This window comes from Notamacropus eugenii, chromosome 3, assembly GCF_028372415.1.
Source record: "Notamacropus eugenii isolate mMacEug1 chromosome 3, mMacEug1.pri_v2, whole genome shotgun sequence".
Classification (NCBI taxonomy): domain Eukaryota; kingdom Metazoa; phylum Chordata; class Mammalia; order Diprotodontia; family Macropodidae; genus Notamacropus; species Notamacropus eugenii.
Window position 1 is genome coordinate 344,749,448 of NC_092874.1, and position 19,333 is coordinate 344,768,780.

The 19,333-nt window shown below is 34.4% G+C and overlaps 1 protein-coding gene across 3 annotated transcripts in view; it reads left to right on the plus strand.

Annotated features, from left to right (window-relative positions):
- Positions 1-19,333, plus strand: part of SRFBP1 (serum response factor binding protein 1) — a 102,910-nt gene that overhangs the window by 55,483 nt on the left and 28,094 nt on the right. For all 3 annotated transcript variants that reach the window (XM_072597149.1, XM_072597148.1, XM_072597147.1), the window contains one exon: positions 17,970-18,041. In XM_072597149.1, the coding sequence (XP_072453250.1) occupies positions 17,970-18,041 (72 nt within the window). The remainder of the gene's footprint in view (positions 1-17,969; positions 18,042-19,333) is intronic.

Here is a 19,333-nt window from a genome sequence, read left to right on the forward strand (position 1 = left end):
GAGTGGTTCACTGAAACTTATGAAGATTCCCACCTGAATTGATAAAAGGGAGTTTCCCCTTTCAGGAAGTTCCCTGTGCCAGTGAAATTATAGGTCCAGTCCCCATTCCTATCCTTATCTATCATGTTTTTGTGTTTTTATAATTTATTATTATATACTGAAATAAGCATGGAATATAATCAAATATTGAGTATTTGAATATTTCATTATTATTACTTAGTTCTATTTTATAATGCTTTCAGGAGTTATCATTGTATATGACTTCACTCCTATGTTATATGGTTTTTTTCTGCCTATTACATCACAATCAGTTGTCACTTTTCATTGTTATTTTAAGTCTTTGCTGTTTCAAAATCTGCTGTTTTATTTGATGAACAAATTACCAGATTCAAGAACTGATAAGGTTGTTGCTTCGTGCCTTTTCTAGAGAATAAAGTAGATTAACAGGAATACCTAAAGAAAAAAAGTCAGAACTGAAAGCTTGCTTCTCATTTTGAAGGGTCATCTTAGTCAATACCCTCCCACCAGGTTCATTTCACATATGACAGGGAGATTTTGCCACTGCCACCGGGAACAGAACACTCTGATTAATAGCTCTCTTTGTTCAACTTGTGAACTTTAAAAATTATAAACAGGAAATCATTTTGATATTGTAAGATAGCATATACCCTGTTTTGAAGAGTTACACATGCAACAGCATTCAGAAACAGATCATCACACTGGAATTCCATTTTGCTTATTGGCATGTAGTTTCTTCAACCTAGTCCAAAACTTGGTTAAGTCAAATTCTTAAAAAAAAACAGTCACATTTATAATAATGTAAATGACATAGTCTTCATCGATAAACTATAAGAACCTCAAGACATAACTCTTATTAAAGATAAAATAACAAAAATCATTGCAGCAGTTAAATTCATTAGTATGCTTCAAATTTTCATGTTTTTTTTTTTTTTTGAGCCTACTGTGTTTCTCACTAGTAAACAAAGGCTAAATTCACTTGTTGGCAATGAGGAAAATCCCATTACTACTAACTGAGTCATGCCACACACCTAATTTTTGAATGAAGGAACTGAAGCTGGAATTACTTAAGTCTAGATAAACCTAGTTCAAAGGCCTGTGAATGTGTAAACAGAATTTAAGAGTGGGAGGTAAGGAAACGGTGTCATATGAGCTTTTTAAAAAAGTTTTGTTTTTAATTTTTTTTTGTTTGTGTTTTTTAAAGTTTTGTAATGTTGGAAATTTGAGCTGGAGTGCTTGGCAGGACATTTCCTACCGGCTGTGAAAGCACCAGGAGCCCTAAACTTTTTGACTGCTACTTTCAAAAGTTTTGGAAACAACCATTACTACTGAAATAATGTGCCTCAGAGGAGGCAAACATTACAACATATTTTTTGAAAATAAATTCAGGGAGACAAAAAACCCTAGGGAAAAGCAGTAAGAGTAATGAGTCTCTAGTCTTGCAAAATATTACTTCTTTAACTGGGGTGTCACCTTAATTGTAGGTTAAATGGGAATATATTTCTCCCTAGGCACTTAAACTCATGAACTCTTCTTTAACCATATTTTTCATTTTCACCAAATATTTTAGTTGCTGTTTCTTTTTAGATTGGTTTTTATTGATATCTTTTTTTTACTTCAGTTACATTTCCCAGTATATTTCTCGCTTTCCCAGAGAGCCATGTAACAATGAATTTTTATAAGAGGGAAAAAATGTTGGCTAAAAATAGCCATCATATAAACCAAGTTCAAGATTATATGTAATGTTTCACACCCATAAGCTTCCTCCAAAGAAGGGAGGGAGACCTATTCTTTTATTTCTATTTTGGAATCAAACTTGGTCAATATAATTGTACAGAGTTCAGTTTTTATTATTTTGTTGTTTTCCTTTCCATTTATATTTGTTTCAGCCTGTGTATATTTATTGCTGTCCTGTTTCTGCTTACTTCATTTTGCAGTCAGTTCACCTAAATCTTCCCAAGTAATTACAAAATACTCCTTAAATAAAGAATATTCAGTAGTTTTGGCTAGTTTATACCATATTTTAAAAGATGTAAATAAGCAGCAATAAAATCATTAAGAGTAGTTTTATATTGTATTTTAAAGTTAGACAAGATCATGACAGCTCATTTGGAGGAACAAAAGATCTAGAATCTCAAGGGAAATAATGAAAAAAATAGAAATGAAGGACGAATAGCACTTCCAGACCTCAAATTATACCATAAAGCAGCTTGGGCCTGACCCAGCAAATCTAGTATATTAGAAAGAATTCACCATTTGACAGGAATTGTTGGAAAAACTGGAAAGCAGTTTGGCAGAAATTATTGTTAAACCGCATATATGCCACATACCACACAAAATCCAAATGGACGTGTGACTTGAATATTAAAGGTTATAAGGTTTAAAAAAAAAAAATAGAAGAAAAGCAGGATAGCTGCCTTCTACAACCATGGTTTGGAAGTAAACTCTTAACTATACAAGGGAGGCAGTGATAAAACAGATAATTGCATTTATAGAAAATTGAAAAACTTGTATAAACAAAAATAACAATTCTTATAAGAAGGAAAACATTTGTTGGGGGGGGAAACATTTGATTTGAATTCTTGTGTCATATATCTTTCATCAGGTTCTTATATCTACATTAGCTAGATATAGAAGACTGTTACTGTGCGTGTGTCTGTGTATAAAATCCAGAGCTATTCTCCAGTAGATAACTGGTTGAAGGATAAGGAAGAAATCTAAGTTATTGACAACCATGTGAAAAAAATCCACTAAATGACTAATATTTAGAAAAATACAAGTTAAAGCAATCTAAGGTTGCATTGAGAAAGATAATGAGAGGAAAATGACATGCTGGGGGGGCATTGGTCCAGCCATTCTGGAAATTAATTTGCAGCTCTGATCAAAAGTTGCTAAGCTGTGCTTGTTTTTGAACTTTCTTTATTGATGAGTGAATATAGCTCAGCTACCTCACTCTAGCTAGCCAGCTGAAGACCATGCCTCATTTATGTGTCTTTTTGCTCTCTACCTTGGCCTTTCTGCTGGCTACTTTGTTTACAGTATTCTCAGTTTCTGCTCTACCTCTCAACTCCTTTTTGTCTTTCTTGGCTCCATAATCAAATCAATACTATTGCTCTTGGATATCATTCTTGGAGAGAACATTCCAGTTAACCTCAGAATTCTGACCATAACTTTAGAAGATGAATGATGAAGCATGCATCCCACTTCTTGGCAGAGAAGTCCAGAATAAAACATTTTCAGACAATCCAGCATGTTGATTTGTTTGATGATAATTATTAGTTCCCAGGTGGGGCAGTTAGTGGGTAGTAAAGAGATACAGTCAGATACTAAAAATACATAGAGTAAAACCTCAAAAAAACTCAGGAGACACAAAAATAGGACAATTTTGTTGTTACCATGGAAACTTTATAACACATTTTAAAAAGACTGCAACAGGTTCAGTTTCATATACAGAGCTTGTTTTTGTACAATTGAAATGTTTGTATTTAATATTTAAGTATATAAAGAGAAAATTTCAGAAGTTAAATTTATAGCGCATGAAAAGGTGCTAACTAAAATGAGTTATATGGTACCCTAGGGGATTTATTATATCAAATTTTTAATGATTACTCCTGAAGTTTGTAGCTATTTTGTCATTATTTCTGAGGTATTTAGACCTTCCTAGTCTGGTTATTCAAAAAGGATGTTTTTCAGTATTCTGAAATAGAATATATAGATGCTAACTGCCAAGATAATCACTTTGTTGGATTCTTGGATTGTTGTTAGTGATTAGACTTCAAGAAAAGTGTCTTTTGCATTTTTTGACACTGTGTCCAACATAACCTGTTAGTGTCAAGTGGAACCTTCTGTCATTGTTATAGCTCCTTTTTATAGTTCCCTATTCTTAAACAGTTCACTACTCTTAAACAGTTCCCACCTATTTATTTATTCTATACCATGTGGAAATCTAATTCAGATAGATGCCTATTGCTAGATCATGTATGCTCTTTACAGTTAATTCTATTTCTGGCTTAAAGTACAGATCTTTCATTTTGAAACCAATGAAATTGTTGAAACTTATCCCTTTAAGTTATTGGATGTGAACATAGTCTTGGTTGGGTCAAATTCTTGCATGTCAAGTACCAGACTATTTAATTTTTTTTTTTAGATTTGATCATATGGTTCATCCTATAATTCAGTTCTGTAGTTCAATTCTATAATGCAATCATTAAGATGGTTTGAATTTTTCAGAGACAGGGAAGATTTCTCTTAAAAATAAAGAAAACAGGATGGGGGTAAAGGAGGAAGAATTTACATCCCAGTGACCCAGGATATATGATCAGGTATATTTACAGGAAAAAAAATCATATAACATAAAATTTTGTTTTCATATTTGATGTTCTTAATAATGCCAAATAATGCAGCAGATTTGGTTGTTCATTCTCCACAATTATTACTTCCAGTGCTTAAGTTATTGTCCCAGAGCGTCAAAGGCATAAAATAATTTATCAGTTTCACCCTCTTTTAAATTTTTAACAAAACTATGCCTTTTAAAGATGTATTTAAATTTTGATTCAGAGACCAGAGCTTTACATCTCAGGTATGCTTATTTAGTCATTTAGGAATCTCTAAGATAGAAAAAACTCCTGATCTAAATGGTTCCTCAAGATTCCAAGATTTGAGAAGTTCTTTGGTTTAGCATGTTCTGTTTAGATTGCAATTCCTGGCACTTAACCTTACATACCTCCTAAAATATTAAATCAGTCTACAAATGTAGCAAAGGAGAATAGTTTCTGTGTGCCAAGCAAAATTTAGATATTTTAAGTGGACTAAGTAAAACGTAGGTTGGCTTAGCCTAGCTTAAGGGGGACATGATTGTGGCCTTCAGTTATTTTAAAGGCTATAATATTGGAATAAGGATTAAATTTATTCTTCTTAGCCTTAAAGGTCAGAACTAGGACCAATGAGTATAATTTTAGGGAGACATCTTTCCTCACCATAAAAAAGAATCTCGTATTGCCTAGATAGGGGATATTAACTGCACCTGCAATTTCAGCATTAGAGGGAACTCCCAGGTGAAGAAATGCCCTCTTCGAATGTAGTTCTGCATCTTCTCAGCAATTCGTAATCTTAACTCATTGTCTAGAGTACAGAAATATTTAGTGACTTGCCTAGGGTCTCACAGCCAGGATATGTCAGAAGCAAAACTTGAACTCAGGTCTTCCTAGCTAGTTGACTCAGTCAGTGGATAGGTCACTGGGTCAGGAGTCAGGAAGACCTAGTTTAAGTCTGGCCCCAAACACTTATTAGCTCTGTGATCCTTGGCAAATCACTTTAACCACTGACTTCTCAGTTTTCCTGAATTACAAAAAGCATAAAATTTATAGAATTGTTGTAAAAATAAAAATGAGATAATATCTCTAAAGAACTTACGTTGTGCCTGGCACATAGTAGGTACTTATTGAATGTTTGTTGCCTTCCTTTATTCCTTCCTAGCATCTCTATCCATTGTGGATATTTGGCCAACCCTTTATCCATTATGCCAACTTGTCCAAAAATAGAATGGGTTTTCTCAGGTAGTCATAAGTATCCTGTCTCTGGAGGTCAGGTAGCCTTTGCATAACCACTCATCTTGGATGGTGTTAAGAACTGGATGAGCTTGCAACCTTTCCTCACTTAAAAGTCCATTCAACCCTTAGGAATTAATTTAATAGATAACTCTTGTATGTAACAGGAAATGTGATTTCATTCATATAGAGAATTTAAAGGTTAGTAAACTCCCACCAGTAATGAAAATTGAGTTGAGGTCAGTGAAAAGGTTTTTGAGGAGTAAGGCAAAGAGAGAAAGGGGTGAATGGAAAAATTAGAGTTTGTGATCTCAGAAAAGAATTTCACAACTATGATTAGCAGAGATAGCATAGTCATTGGTGATGATGAGATCTCCTTGGGATCCTTGGATCTCTTAGAACTAGGTGCTTCCCCTGGCTGTCTTGGGTCACCTCTCCTGGTTGTTGCTGTGACCCTAGAGGACTGGGCTGGTTTTTTTTTTCTCTTTCCCCTAAACCCTGCTTATCTATACTCTTCACTTCCGTAAGATTCCAACAGTGTTTTTGCACAGTTTTGGATTATTGGTGGAGTTTATAGTTGTTCTCTTGGTTTTCTTTGTCACTGTTTTACAACAAAGTCAGAGCTCTTACTTCCAAAGCCTCCAAGAAAAATATGAAAAAATGCTTTAAATCACTGTTGATTAGAGAGATGCAAATCAAAACAACTCTGAGGTACCACACAGCACCTATCAGATTGGCAAACATGACAGAACAGGAGGATGATAAATGTTGGAGAAGCTGTGGGAGAGTTGGAACACTAATTCATTGTGGGTGGAGCTGTGAGCTGATCCAACCATTCTGGAGAGCAATTTGGAACTATGCCCAAAGGGCTACAAAAATGTGCATACCCTTTGACCCAGCTATATCGCTTCTAGGGCGGTACCTCCAAGAGATCTTAAAAATAGGAAAGAGTCCTACTTGTACAAAAATATTTATAGCAGCTCTCTTTGTGGTGGCCAAGAACTGGAAATCAAGGGATGCCCATCAATTGGGGAATGGCTGAATAAATTATGGTATATGAATGTAATGGAATACTATTGCACTATAAGAAATGATGAACAGGAAGACTTCAGAGAGGCCTGGAAAGATTTATATGATCTGATGCTGAGTGAAAGGAGCAGAACCAGGAGAACTTTGTGCACGTCAACAACCACGATGTGCGAGAGTTTTTTTCTGGTAGACTTGGAACTTCATTGCAATGCAAGGACTTAAAAAAATTTCCAATGGTCTTTTAAGGCAAAATGCCTTCCACATCCAGAGAAAGAACTATGGAATTCATTCGCAGAATGTAGCAGATCATTTTCTTTTGTATTACGTTTTGGCTTGTTATATGATTTCTCCCATTCATTTCAGTTCTTCTATACAGCATGACTGGTGAAAATGTATTTAATAGGAATGTATGTGTAGAACTTATATAAAACTGTATGCCATCTTGGTGAGGGAGGGGGAAGGTAGAGCAGAGTGATTGTAGAACACTGAAAATAAATAAAATTAGTTTAAAAAAAAGGAAAAAAAGGAAAATAAATCAGGAGAAACAATTTAAAAATTATTGGACTACCTGAAAGCCATGATCAAAAAGAGAGCCTAGATATCATCTTTCAAGAAATTATCAGGGAAAACTGCCCTGATATTCTGGAACCAGAGGGCAAAATAGATACTGAAAGAATCCACCGATTGCCTCCTGAAAGAGATCCCAAGATGAAAACTCCTAGGAATATTGTAGCCAAATTCCAGAGCTCTAAAATCAAGAAGAAAATATTTCAAGCAGTCAGAAAAAGAAAAAAACCATCTGAGTATTGTGGAAATATAATTAGGATAGCACAAGATGTAGCAGCTTCTCCATTAATGGACCAAAGGGCTTGGAATATGATATTCCAGAAGTCAAAGGAGCTAGGACTAAAACCAAGAATCCCTACCCAGCAAAACTGAGTATAATACTTCAGGGGAAAAAAATGGTCATTCAGTGAAATAGAAGACTTTCAAGCATTCTTGATGAAAAGACCAGAGCTGAATAGAAAATTTGTTCAAGAGAAGCATGAAAAGGTAAACAGAAAAGAGAAATCATAAGGGACTTAGTGAAGTTGAACTATTTACATTCCTACATGGAAAGATAATATTTGTAACTCTTGCAACTTTTCCTAGTATTAGGGTATTTGGAGGGATTTTAAATACACACACACACACACACACACACACACATATACACACAGAGAGAGAGAGAGAACAAAGTGAGTTGAATATGAAGGAATGATAGCTAAAAAATAAAACAAAGAAATGAGAGAAGAATATTGGAAGAGGAGAAAGGGAGAAATAGGATGGGATAAATTTTCTTCCATAAAAGGGGCAAGAGAAAAGCTTTTTCAGTGGAGGAGAAGGGAGGAGGTGGGAGAAGAGAAAAAGAGAAATCTCATCGGATTTGGCTTAAGGGGGGAATGCACACTGAATTTGGTGTGAAAATCTGTCCTACACTACAGAAAAGTAGGGGGGAAGTGGATAAGCAGGGAGAGAGGGTGGGGGTGATGGGAGGTGGAGGTGATGGGAGGAGGGGGGTAATTAAACACTTTTGAGGACAGATCTGGTCAGAAGAAAGAATAGAATAAATGGGGGCAGGATAGGATGGAAGGAAATAGAGTTAGTCTTCCACAACATGACTGTTATGGAAGTGTTTTGCATGGCTACACATGTGTAACCTATATTGAATTGCTTGCCTTCTCAATGGGGTTAGGTGGGGAGGGAGGAAGGGAGAGAAGTTGGAACTCAAAGTTTTAAAAGCAATTGTTAAAAAATGGTTTTTACATGAAACTGCAAAATATGACATATAGGCAGTGGGGTATAGAAATCTGTCTTGTCCTACAGGAAAATAGAGGGGAAGGGAGGGAGTGATAGAAGGGAGTGTGGATTTGGGGAGGGGTAATCAGAATGCATGCTATCTTGGGGTGGGCAGAGGGGAGAGATGGGGAGAAAATTTGAAACTCAAAATCTTGTGCAAGTGAATGTTAAAAACTAAAAATTAAAAAGAAAAAAATTGGAAAAGACTTGGATGATTCTGTTACATTCTAAGAAAGACAACTGACAAAACCTTTTTTGTTTGTTTTCTGTTTGACAGATTGTTTCCACAATACCCCTAACTGGGATTCACCCACCGTCCTCGTCTCTTCTTCCTTTGACCTTTATTTAGTTATCTCTCATGTGTCAGTACCTGTGGCTCTTCAACATCTTTTCTTGTTGGAAGATAAGGAGTGCCTTTCTTCTCATAGGGTCCTATTCTCTTCTTTAGCATGATCCTCAGATTGTTACCTCTAAGTGTTCATTGATACTCTTTCTCTCTTTCTCTTTTCAGTTATATTTTTTATTCTCTGAATTCCTGACATGGATTATGGTCTCTTTTTTCCTTTTCCTTTGTTTTCACATTGAAGAAATCTTTATCTCTTTGGTTTGTTTTTCCACTTCATTATCTCTAATAATCTAGAGACTGAAGTGGCATTATTCAAATCCTTTTGCTCTCCTTCCATAAGGAAGACCAGTTTGTACTTTTAAGAAAACATATCACTTTACTGTGTTAAAAATGTAAATGTCTCACATTGTTTGTAGGTCACTACAGAATTTTCTCTGCCTGTCATACTTGCAGGGATTGAGATCTTCAGTTCTTTGTTGTTTGATAATAGCTTCCCTGATGAATTTTCAGTAGATAAATTTCCAGCTTTCACATAGGTCCTTATTGCTAAGCCTACACACTTCTACTTTGATCCCATCACATCCTGAGTGTTAGAATTCTCCATCAAGTTTCTGGAATTGAGTTTCAGTTTGACTTCTGTGCTGATGACTTCTAGGCCTGGGAATCTTAAAGTGCTTTCTGTCTTAACAGTTGTTAAAAATATGGGTATATGCTGAACTGTAGATGAATAATAAGACCTCTTCCAACTCTTAAAACTCTGTGATTCTGTGAAAATATACTTCATTTTTATGCATTTTGGTCCTAACCGTAGCTAATTTCTTTTCACTTTGTTTTCATATTTTATTTGTATTTTCAAAAATAACCCTCTTCACTCTACCCAGTAATTCAATCCTTGAAATAGAGAAAAGAAAAAGGAAAAAGTTGAACCAAAATAACCAATGCAGCAACTGAGTCTGACAGTGTTTATAGATATATAAATATATAGATAGATAGATAGGTAGATAAAATAAAAATTCTATATTTGCAGTTTCTCACTTTTGAAAGGAAGGTTCATTTTTTATTTTCTTCTTAAAGAAAGTATTCAAGGTGTATAGGCTTAAGATTTCTATGTAGTCCATAAGTTGGGCCTTTGAACTGTTGCATTTCTTTTCCCTGGGCCATATTTTCTAGTATATTTTTCATCATTTATCCTTTTCTCACTTTTGCATTAAAGTCATTAAGTAATTTAGCATTTGTAGCATTTTTTATCATCTGAAGCAGATATCAGCATAGGAGGTACAATTGACTTTAATGGCTTTTCTTGCATGGGCTCATGCAAAGTGAAGGGGACAAAGTAACAACAATATTATAAAATGACCAACTGTGAATGACTTAGTTATTCTCAGCAATATGATGATCCAAGACAACTCCAAAGGATTGAGGATGAAAGATGCTATACATCCCCAGAAAAAGAACTGATGGTATCTGAATACAGACTGCAGCATACTCTTTTTTCTTTTCTTTTTCTTTTTATTGAGGTTTTGTCTGTATTTTCTTTAACAGTATAACCACTGGATATATTTGGTATGACTGTACATGTGTAACCTACATTGAATTGCTTGCCTTCTCACTAGGAGTGGTGAGAAAGGAAGGGAGAGAAGTTAGAACTCTCAGAGTTTTAAAAACAAATATTAAAAATTGTTTTTACATGTAACTGAGGAAAAATAAAATACTATATAAAAGCTAAAAAAAATCCTTTCATGTCTTTTTATAAGTGCTTATCTCAAAAGAAGACTAAGTGTCCCAAGAAATAGTCTTTCTTTTAATCTTTGGAAATACATTTATCCCTTTTATTGTGACTTTCCCCATTGCAATTTCAGTATCAAGGGTCAGCTTAAGAAATCAAATGGAAATTTTGGGGGGAGTTTTGTGCAAGGTGCAAACAACATGTGAAGGCCAGTAGATGACACATAAAAAGTTCAGAAATGCAAAAATATATGTATAGTTTTGTATAATATCAACCCAAAGTTTACAACAGGTATGATAAACAGCCCATAAAAAAGAAGAAATTCAGACTTCTCTGATATGAAGAGAGGACTAAAATATTTTACATGGATTTTTCAGGGCAAGGAGGTGCTGGGCCCCTAACTTCATGATGAGGAAGGGATAATTGTATGATAAAACCATCTCCCATCATCTTTGTTTTTTCAAGGATGGCTCATGAGTCATTTTTTCATTTGACTGCCACTTCCTTTTGTTTCTGATTTCATTTTTAACTAGAATGTCAATATTTTTAAACATCAGTTCCTCTAGAATTATGTCTGGTGTGGCAGAAGTTCACTTACAGAGTATCAACTGTTAAGTTTATCAGTAGTCTAAATAGTTTGTGATTCTCTGTCCTCCTTTTCACTCAGAAAAGTAGAAAGAAGCTACATAGGACCAAAGCCATTTTATATTTGTTGTTACATGAGTTGCTGTATTGTTAATGTATTTTTTTGTGCATAATAAAAAGTTCTTTCCTATCTGTTAATTGGTTCATGTGACCTGCTTGAGTCCCATGGAAGCCTGAGGCACATGAGCCTGTGGTGAGAGTAGCTTGCCAAAGGGGTGGAGTATGAAGGGTGGAGCAGAGCTGAGAGGAAGTTGGACACAACAGTGTCCAACCGCCAAGGGAGAGGGAGGAAATAGGCAGCTCTGGAGTGTTCCTTTGCGGGAAGGCCTTAGAAGGGGGGAAGGCTTGTGTTTGGTGGTACCCCTTGCTCGTTGCTATGATGGATTTGACTTTCTGATGTTTAAAGAAATGTTTTGGTTCTGTCTTCCATGTGGAGAGTCTGTCATATTTTGTGATTCAAAATTACACCAGCATATTCATGACTGCAGTAGGCACTGTGAATATTGTGTTACTACTCCAGTTGCCAGGACAAAAGAATATATTACTTACTGGAAATGAACTTTTCAATACCTAGCTATGTTGATCATCACAATTTATACTTAATACTACCATAGCCACCATGGTAAAGCCTATCATAGCTTTTTAAAAATCAAGATGAACTCCATGCCACCATAAAACATCATAATAGTATTTTGTGGAAATTAGGGTCTGAGTGCTTTACTTTTTTGTTTATTTTTAAGGGTTCTTTTTAAGAGTGGAGACATGCAAAGCAGCTGAAGTACTGAGCTTGAAATCAGAAAGACATTGGTCCAGATATTGCCTCTGACGCTAGCAATGTGGTCAAGTGACCTAAACTCTCAGAAAAATCCTCTGGCAGCTCTAAAGCTTATTTGCTAAGTTAAAGATTTGTAATTCCCTCAGTGAAGGAAATTCTCATAATAACAAATTCAGATATCCTTGACATATTGACTTACCTTTCAATTACCTTGCTATTTAAATTGTTGAGAAAGCTATATAACCAATCATAATCCTTTCTCATTACAAGATAGCCTTAAATTTGAGATTCAGTTCTGTTTTAAAATATTATTAAACAACTTCTTTGTGCTTGGCAACGTTCTAGACATCAAGAATACAAAATGAATTATTCTTTGCCCTCAAGAAGTTTATATTATACTCTAGGGATATACTATGTGTATAAATAAATGTAGTTTAAGGTAAATTAAAGGGAAAACAAGAATGCTTTAGGAAAATTTCTTTGGGAAATAAAAAAGAACATTAACATTACCCTGGGGGAATCAGGGAGTGTTTCCCAGAGGATATGGCTTTTGAGTTAAACCAGAAAGGAGAATAAAGATTATGAAATTCAGAGATGGGATTGCATTCCAGGCTTGGGGGATATACTGGGCTAAAGTGGCAGATGGAATGGCAAGTTTTAGGGAACAACTAGCAGTTCATTTTGGATAGATCATAGAAGGGGCAAAAGAGAATGATATAAAGTAAGCTTAGAAGGATAGGTTGGAGCCACATTACATTTTCTTCTGTAGGCAGTAAGGTCCTTCTGAGGATTTTTGATCAGGAGAATGGTGTGGTCAGACTTGTTGAGCCTTAGGAAGCTTATTTTGTCAACAGTATAGAAGTTGACTGGGACAGTAGAGACCTTGACTGGAGACTAATTTTTATTATTAACTGTCCAGGTAAGCAGAGATAAAGGCCAAACTACCATATGAATGGAAAGCAGAACACAGATGTTAAGTCATACCAACATGGCTTGAAAGTTTTTTGGTATTTGGGAAACCAGGGTGACAGAGAAGATGGAGTTAGAGATTATTTAGAAGTGACAAGCCTGGATGACTGGGAGAATGGTAATATCCTCATCAGAAATGGGGAGATTTGGCATCAGTATGTGAGAAGGTATGAGTGATGAGTTCATTATGGGCATGTTGGATTTTGTTCAGTAAGCAGGATAATACTCACTCTCCATTGGTGATGTAGTAGTAAAGTTTGTGAGAGGGTAAAGCTGATTATGTACATATCTAGATCATTTGGTATTGACCATTGCAATTTAATGGCCATTTTTCTTCAGAAATTTGTTTTTATTTAATGAAAACAGAACAAAGGACCCTGCTTCATAATTCGGAACCAAGAGAACATTCTATCCAGTAACAGCACTATTGTTTGAGAGAATAAATCATTTTGACCATTGTAAATACCCAAATTAACTAGAAAGGGCATGTGAAGAAAGATACTATCAGCATCCAGAGAAAGAACTGCTCAATAACAGTATTTCTGTAGAATGGTTTTACACGTGTGTGTGTGTGTAAATATATGCACTTATTTGTGTGCAATGGTAGCCATGGGGGGAGAGGTGGGAAAAAAACAGGGGGGGGGGGAGAAATTTGCTTGATAACTTTTATATATTTAAAAGAAATAGCAAGTTGTACATAATAGATTTGCAGTTTCATATGCATTCGTCTTTTGTATTATACTGTTTTATGGCAGTGTTTGTTTTATTCCATAAATTAAAAGCAAAATAAATTTTAAAAAAAATTCAGATTTCAGAATTTGCCACTGCTTCCTTGCTTGCCCACTTTCATTTGGATGGGAAAATAGTGCAAATGTCTGCATTATGATTAAGACTACTTAAATTGTTCCATTTGCCATGCTAGCCATTAAGGTTACACTAAGATGTTTTTTTAGGACTGGCAGGAATTTGGAAGACAGGAAAGAGAACCTTATGAATGAAATTTAGCTATCAATAAAAAACCTTATTAGACATTAAGAATTTATCTTTTAATTTCTTTGTAATTCTTGAAGTGAGAAGTGTTTTGAGCATACAATTTGTGTACAAAAAGATTAGGGTTCTAAAACTACCTGATTAAATGTCATTTTTAGAAAGAAAACTGCATTTGAAAAAAATACCATCAACCTTTTACTGTCAGTTTATTCATCTGAAACGTTAATTTCATTCAATATATTTGTGAAATATTTGGGTTTTAATTTATTACAATATCGAATTATAAAGTAATCAAAATTTTATTCTGGGAGATTGAAAGGCTCACATTGTAAATGGCATTTCATTTCAGTGATTTACTCAACAAAACAGACTTTAAGTATCTACTTTGTACATTGCATTATGCTGGTGGACATTGACATTCCACATACCAAGCCAAGACATATTCAGGTGTCTTGTAGGAGGAGAACAAAATCTTTATTGCCTTAATTCATATTATAAGCCAGGAGGTAGTTTACACTAACAGCTACACAGTTGTAATGTAGTAATACTTCAGAGAGAGCAGCCTATCTACGGCTTAATTAGAAAATCATGTAGAGTTGCTATGTCTAAAAAGTGAGGATCTTCTGTCTTGGTTTGGCTAGGCTGATCCTAGTTCTTCCTGGGTCCATCAGAACATTACACAGGACATTAGTAGATATTAAAGATATGCTGATACAACATAAATTTAAATTTCATTATGCTTCTTTGACACAAAAATGATGTGATAACATGTGTGACTGAATTATGTAGTTACTTTGCCTTTGCCTTTTCCTCTTATAATTTTTTTATCTGTGTTTCAAATCCAGTAAATGGTTTAAAAAACAGCACAACTCTTTAATTGTGTGCAACAGTCCTTAATATTATGTGAATGTCAATTCTTTAGTCATTTATACCATTTTTATATTCAAATGCAAAATTTAAACTTGAACCCCAACCTTCAACTTGCGAAATTTTAACTACAAATATAATATGAAATTATAAGCTATTTTAAAAATTGATTCAAGAAATCATATAATCTTTTATTTGGAAAATCCTTTGGCGTTTTTATGAGAAAACAACTTTATTGAAGTCCCATCTGGTAGACCAGTTTTTTTAGAAATGGAATTTTTGCTCTTACTGAAGAGAAACCATAATGAGATTCCCGGGTACAGAATATATCACAAAGTTTTGGATCACAATAGCTATCTCATGAGTTACTGCTACTTCAGATTCTTCATTTCAAGAAAATCTATTTCTCATGTCTTTTCCAGCCATTGTAGCCAAGAAAATTCTAAGCAACCAGATTTTTCTTGGCCCCTTATGATTCCTTGGAACCTATGGCTCAACCACTTAGAATGAGTCTAAATCCATATTATAGTTAGTTAGGAAAGTACAAAACCACTTTATTGGGACTGTTTTGATTATTTTACTAAATAGCAAGAATAATCCTATTTTATAGTCCTAGAATCTGAACTGTCAATATGTACACAACTTGCAAATAGTATTCAAAGCCCTCCTTGAAAAATGACATATCAGAGCTTTCCATCATAAAAAATCTTTGATCCTGACACACAGAGTCAGTGGTTAGATTGTTTAATACTTGATAGTTTGAGAAAATTGAAACAGAGACCCTTAGGGAATTAAATGAATTACTGTTTGTAGAATTATGGAATATTAGAAGTTTTATACTTCTTGAGTATCAATTCTTAAGACCCACCCCCTTGTTTTGCTTTTGAGGAAACAAAAACCTAAAAGGATCTTGTGACAGTCCGTAAGTGGCAAAACCTGATTTCACACCCAAATTTCCTGACTTTTAAGTCCATTGCTCGTTTGGCTCCTTTATACTGTCAGTGTAGTTTTGTAGACAAACAAATTAATTATACCGTAGTTGAGGGACAGGATCGTTCTTTCTGAATCTGGTTATTTAATAAAAGGGTGTGACTGAATTAAAAGGAGTTCACTACTATAGTAATTATCATTGATAAATTATATCATGTAGTGATAAAATATGATATATCAGAGAAAGAACTATGGATTATGAATTGAGATTTGGGTTGTACTCTTGGCCATACCACTAACTATGGGGCTTGATATATGTCCCTTAATTTCTCTAGGATTCTGTTTCTTCATTTGTAAAATGAAGGGGTTGGAATAAATGATGCCTGATCTTTTGCCAATTCTAGAATTCTTTGATTTTAACTTTTAAAAATTTTAACGTTAATTTTCAGCTTCCGAAGGGCATACATTAAAAAGTTTACAAAGATTATCGTTACCTTTAATATGGATTTCTTTTAACCTTTAAAGAATTTACCAAAATAAAAAAAATTCTATCAGTTTTGTGTCTTGAGCCCAGTTGGATTCAATTATGCAAGAAAATGCAGGCACAATATAGAAAGAAAAGGGATATATAGCCTGGTTATAAAGAAAAATTTTTTTAATCAACAAACTCTCAGTATGGATTAGCAATAGGAACATTTTCCTAGGAGTGTGACTTCTGGACCTAACTACCATGAACTAGGTATGCAAATATGCACATACACACATACATATACAAGAGTGTGTGTGTGTGTGTGTTGTATATTAACCATTAGGGAGTGTGTGTGTGATTTTGAAGTGTACTCTTTGAGTTTCAATATTCTCATCTGTAAAAGATGCAATGTGATTTAATGGGGAAAAGTAGATTTGGATACATGGAATCTGGTTTTTATTGCAGCTATGCAATTTGTGACCTTGGGAAACAATATTTATCAACAGATATTCAGCACTTCCTATATTCTAACCACTGTGCTAGGTATATGAGTATAAAGATATATGTATGTCTGTATATGCGTATACATACATATGCATATGTTATTTATTTATACACACAAAATAGTTAAATACTAGGAAGTTTTGGAAGGAGGACACTAGCATTTGACTGGATTGGGAAGGGCTTCATAGTGCCTCCATGGTGCATCTTAAAGAAGGGAACTACAGATAGTTCTGACTTCATGCAAATTCACCTTTATGTAAGGAAATCCTCATTTCCCAAAAAAATTTCACTGTGCAATACTGTGCTCATGCTCTCTCTCCCTCTTTCTCTGTCCCTCTCTCCCTCTCCCCGCCATAGTTTTACTTTTTGTAACTCAGTGTTGATTTCCTATACACATAGAATCTTTTCATATTTACTTAATACTGCCAAAGATTCAGAAGACTTATTCTAGAGTTTTTGGTAAGGATGTGATGCCCAATCTTTTCATGAATCTTTTCTTAAATATTACGTATTAAAAAATAATCTGGAGGCATGAAAAAAGTGCATGGTAATGTTACTTAATGCTTAAAAATTTTTGTAGGTCATTTTTCAAACAGAACAAATATTTTTATCTAATCATGTAAATTTAACTTTTCTTTAAAAGTATGTCTTTTTATTGACAAGATAATCTTCCCAAAAAGTTGTAGGTAAATGAAATTTCTGTAAATCTATTTCTTTGATATTTCCTTGGATCCCTAATGTCCTCAGGATGATTATTTTTTCTCCTTGTGCAGATTCTAATCCATCCACGTCTTCTTATGATATAGGATTTTATCCACGTCCTCCTATAAATTTTCCATTGAGTATGTGACCAATGGGTTAGGGAACTTCTCTTAAATGTTTTTTAACATTTCATGGGTAATACCTGAAAAACCTCCTTTTCCTTGATAATGTCTTTTTCACTGATTCTGAATGCAAGCCATTTTTGATAATCTGCAGCTTACCCACCAAGTATCTCTCCATTTTCCTTTGGATTATCTGTAATTTTGTTTTGTAGATATTGTTGTTGGTGTTTCTTGATTTATTACAACATAAAAATTTAGTCATTTAACTGTACTGGAAAAACTAAATTTAAAGAATCTTAGATGTGTTTCCCTTAGTACCCCCGTAATTTATATACTGGTCTGTCTGTTCACACACAGAACACAGAGGTTTGAGTATGGAGGGGTTTTTGTTTGTTTTCAAAATACTGGTAGGTTTTAAACTGAGCCCTACTTATGACAAAAACTTAATTTAGCTAGAAAAAATAAGCTGTTGGTTTTATGATTCTTTCACAGGATGTAAAGCCTGATGAAGTAACTAGATCTGCCCTTGACGATGACATCAACTTTGAAGAAATCTGCAAAAAGGTGAATTTGCATTATGGAGTTTTTCATTTCATATAATGTTCTTTGTTAATGTGATGTACGTGTTTATTGATAACACCTTTTCGCTGCCTTTTTTTTAAATTAGTGATCAAGAAATTAGTACATTTGTCATTTTTTTTCTCTTTTGAGGCTTAAATAGTCAATGAAAAGTATGTTTTAAAGGCAGTGTAGGCATTTTGGACTTTAACTGCAGTATAGATCTAATTATTTTGTTGTTAATAATTAATTTGTTTTCAGTTTTCAACAGTCCCTTCTATAAGTTTTAAATTTTTCTCCCCCTCCCTTCCCAGGATGTCATGCAATCTTAAACAGGTTCTACACATATATTCTTATTAAACACATTTTCATGTTAGTCATGTTGCATAGAAGAATTAAAATGAATGGGAGAAACCATGTAGCTCTAACATTCCTAACAGCCAGTTATACTTTATATAATATTAAACATGATAAGTAAATATGAGTTCATTTATGAAAAATCTCCTATACAGATCAGACAAATGTGACTGATTACTGATTGAACAAATGGAATCTCATCAAATTATATTTGCATTCATATTAGAGAAAGGAAATGCCCCTTCTTCCCCTCTCCCACCTTTTGTCATATTCATTGTTCACATCATTCTGTCCCATAGATTGTGAAAAGGAAAGTGCTAAATCCCTATGGGAGACCTGAGTTTTTTTAAATATACATAGTTTTTAAACTGAAACATACTTGGGCAAAAACTTTATCTAGGAAAAGTAAGCTGTTTTTGTTTTATGATTCTTTGACAGAATGTAGAGTTTGATGAAGTTCCTAAAACTGCTTTTGACAATTTTTGTCCTCTGGAAGACCAGTTCTGCCACTAAGTAGCTATGTGACTTCAAGCAAATCACCTTCACCCCAGGATCTCAGTTTCCTCACTTTGCCAATTTACTTTCCCTCTTTTTATAGAAATGGTTCCAGGCAGCCAGCACCAGAATGCTAGCTGGCAGATCACAGAGCAGTTATTGACATTCTTTTTTGAAGTAGCAACGATTGGGTTATTTTATTAAGAATTCATTATTTGGTTAGATGGTGGTAAGGATGGGAATCAACTGTGGGAGTGAATTACTACCTCTTGCCACTACTAATAGTGCCACTTCAGTTCTGGGCCTTAAAAACATAGTATATATAGGTTTTTGTTTTTCTGGAGTAGGTACTTCTGAGAAACTTGAACTGTTTTTGTATTTCTATCACACACACAAAAAAGTTAGGCTACTATTAGTCATGGAATAATGAGGGTTTTGAGGTCTTC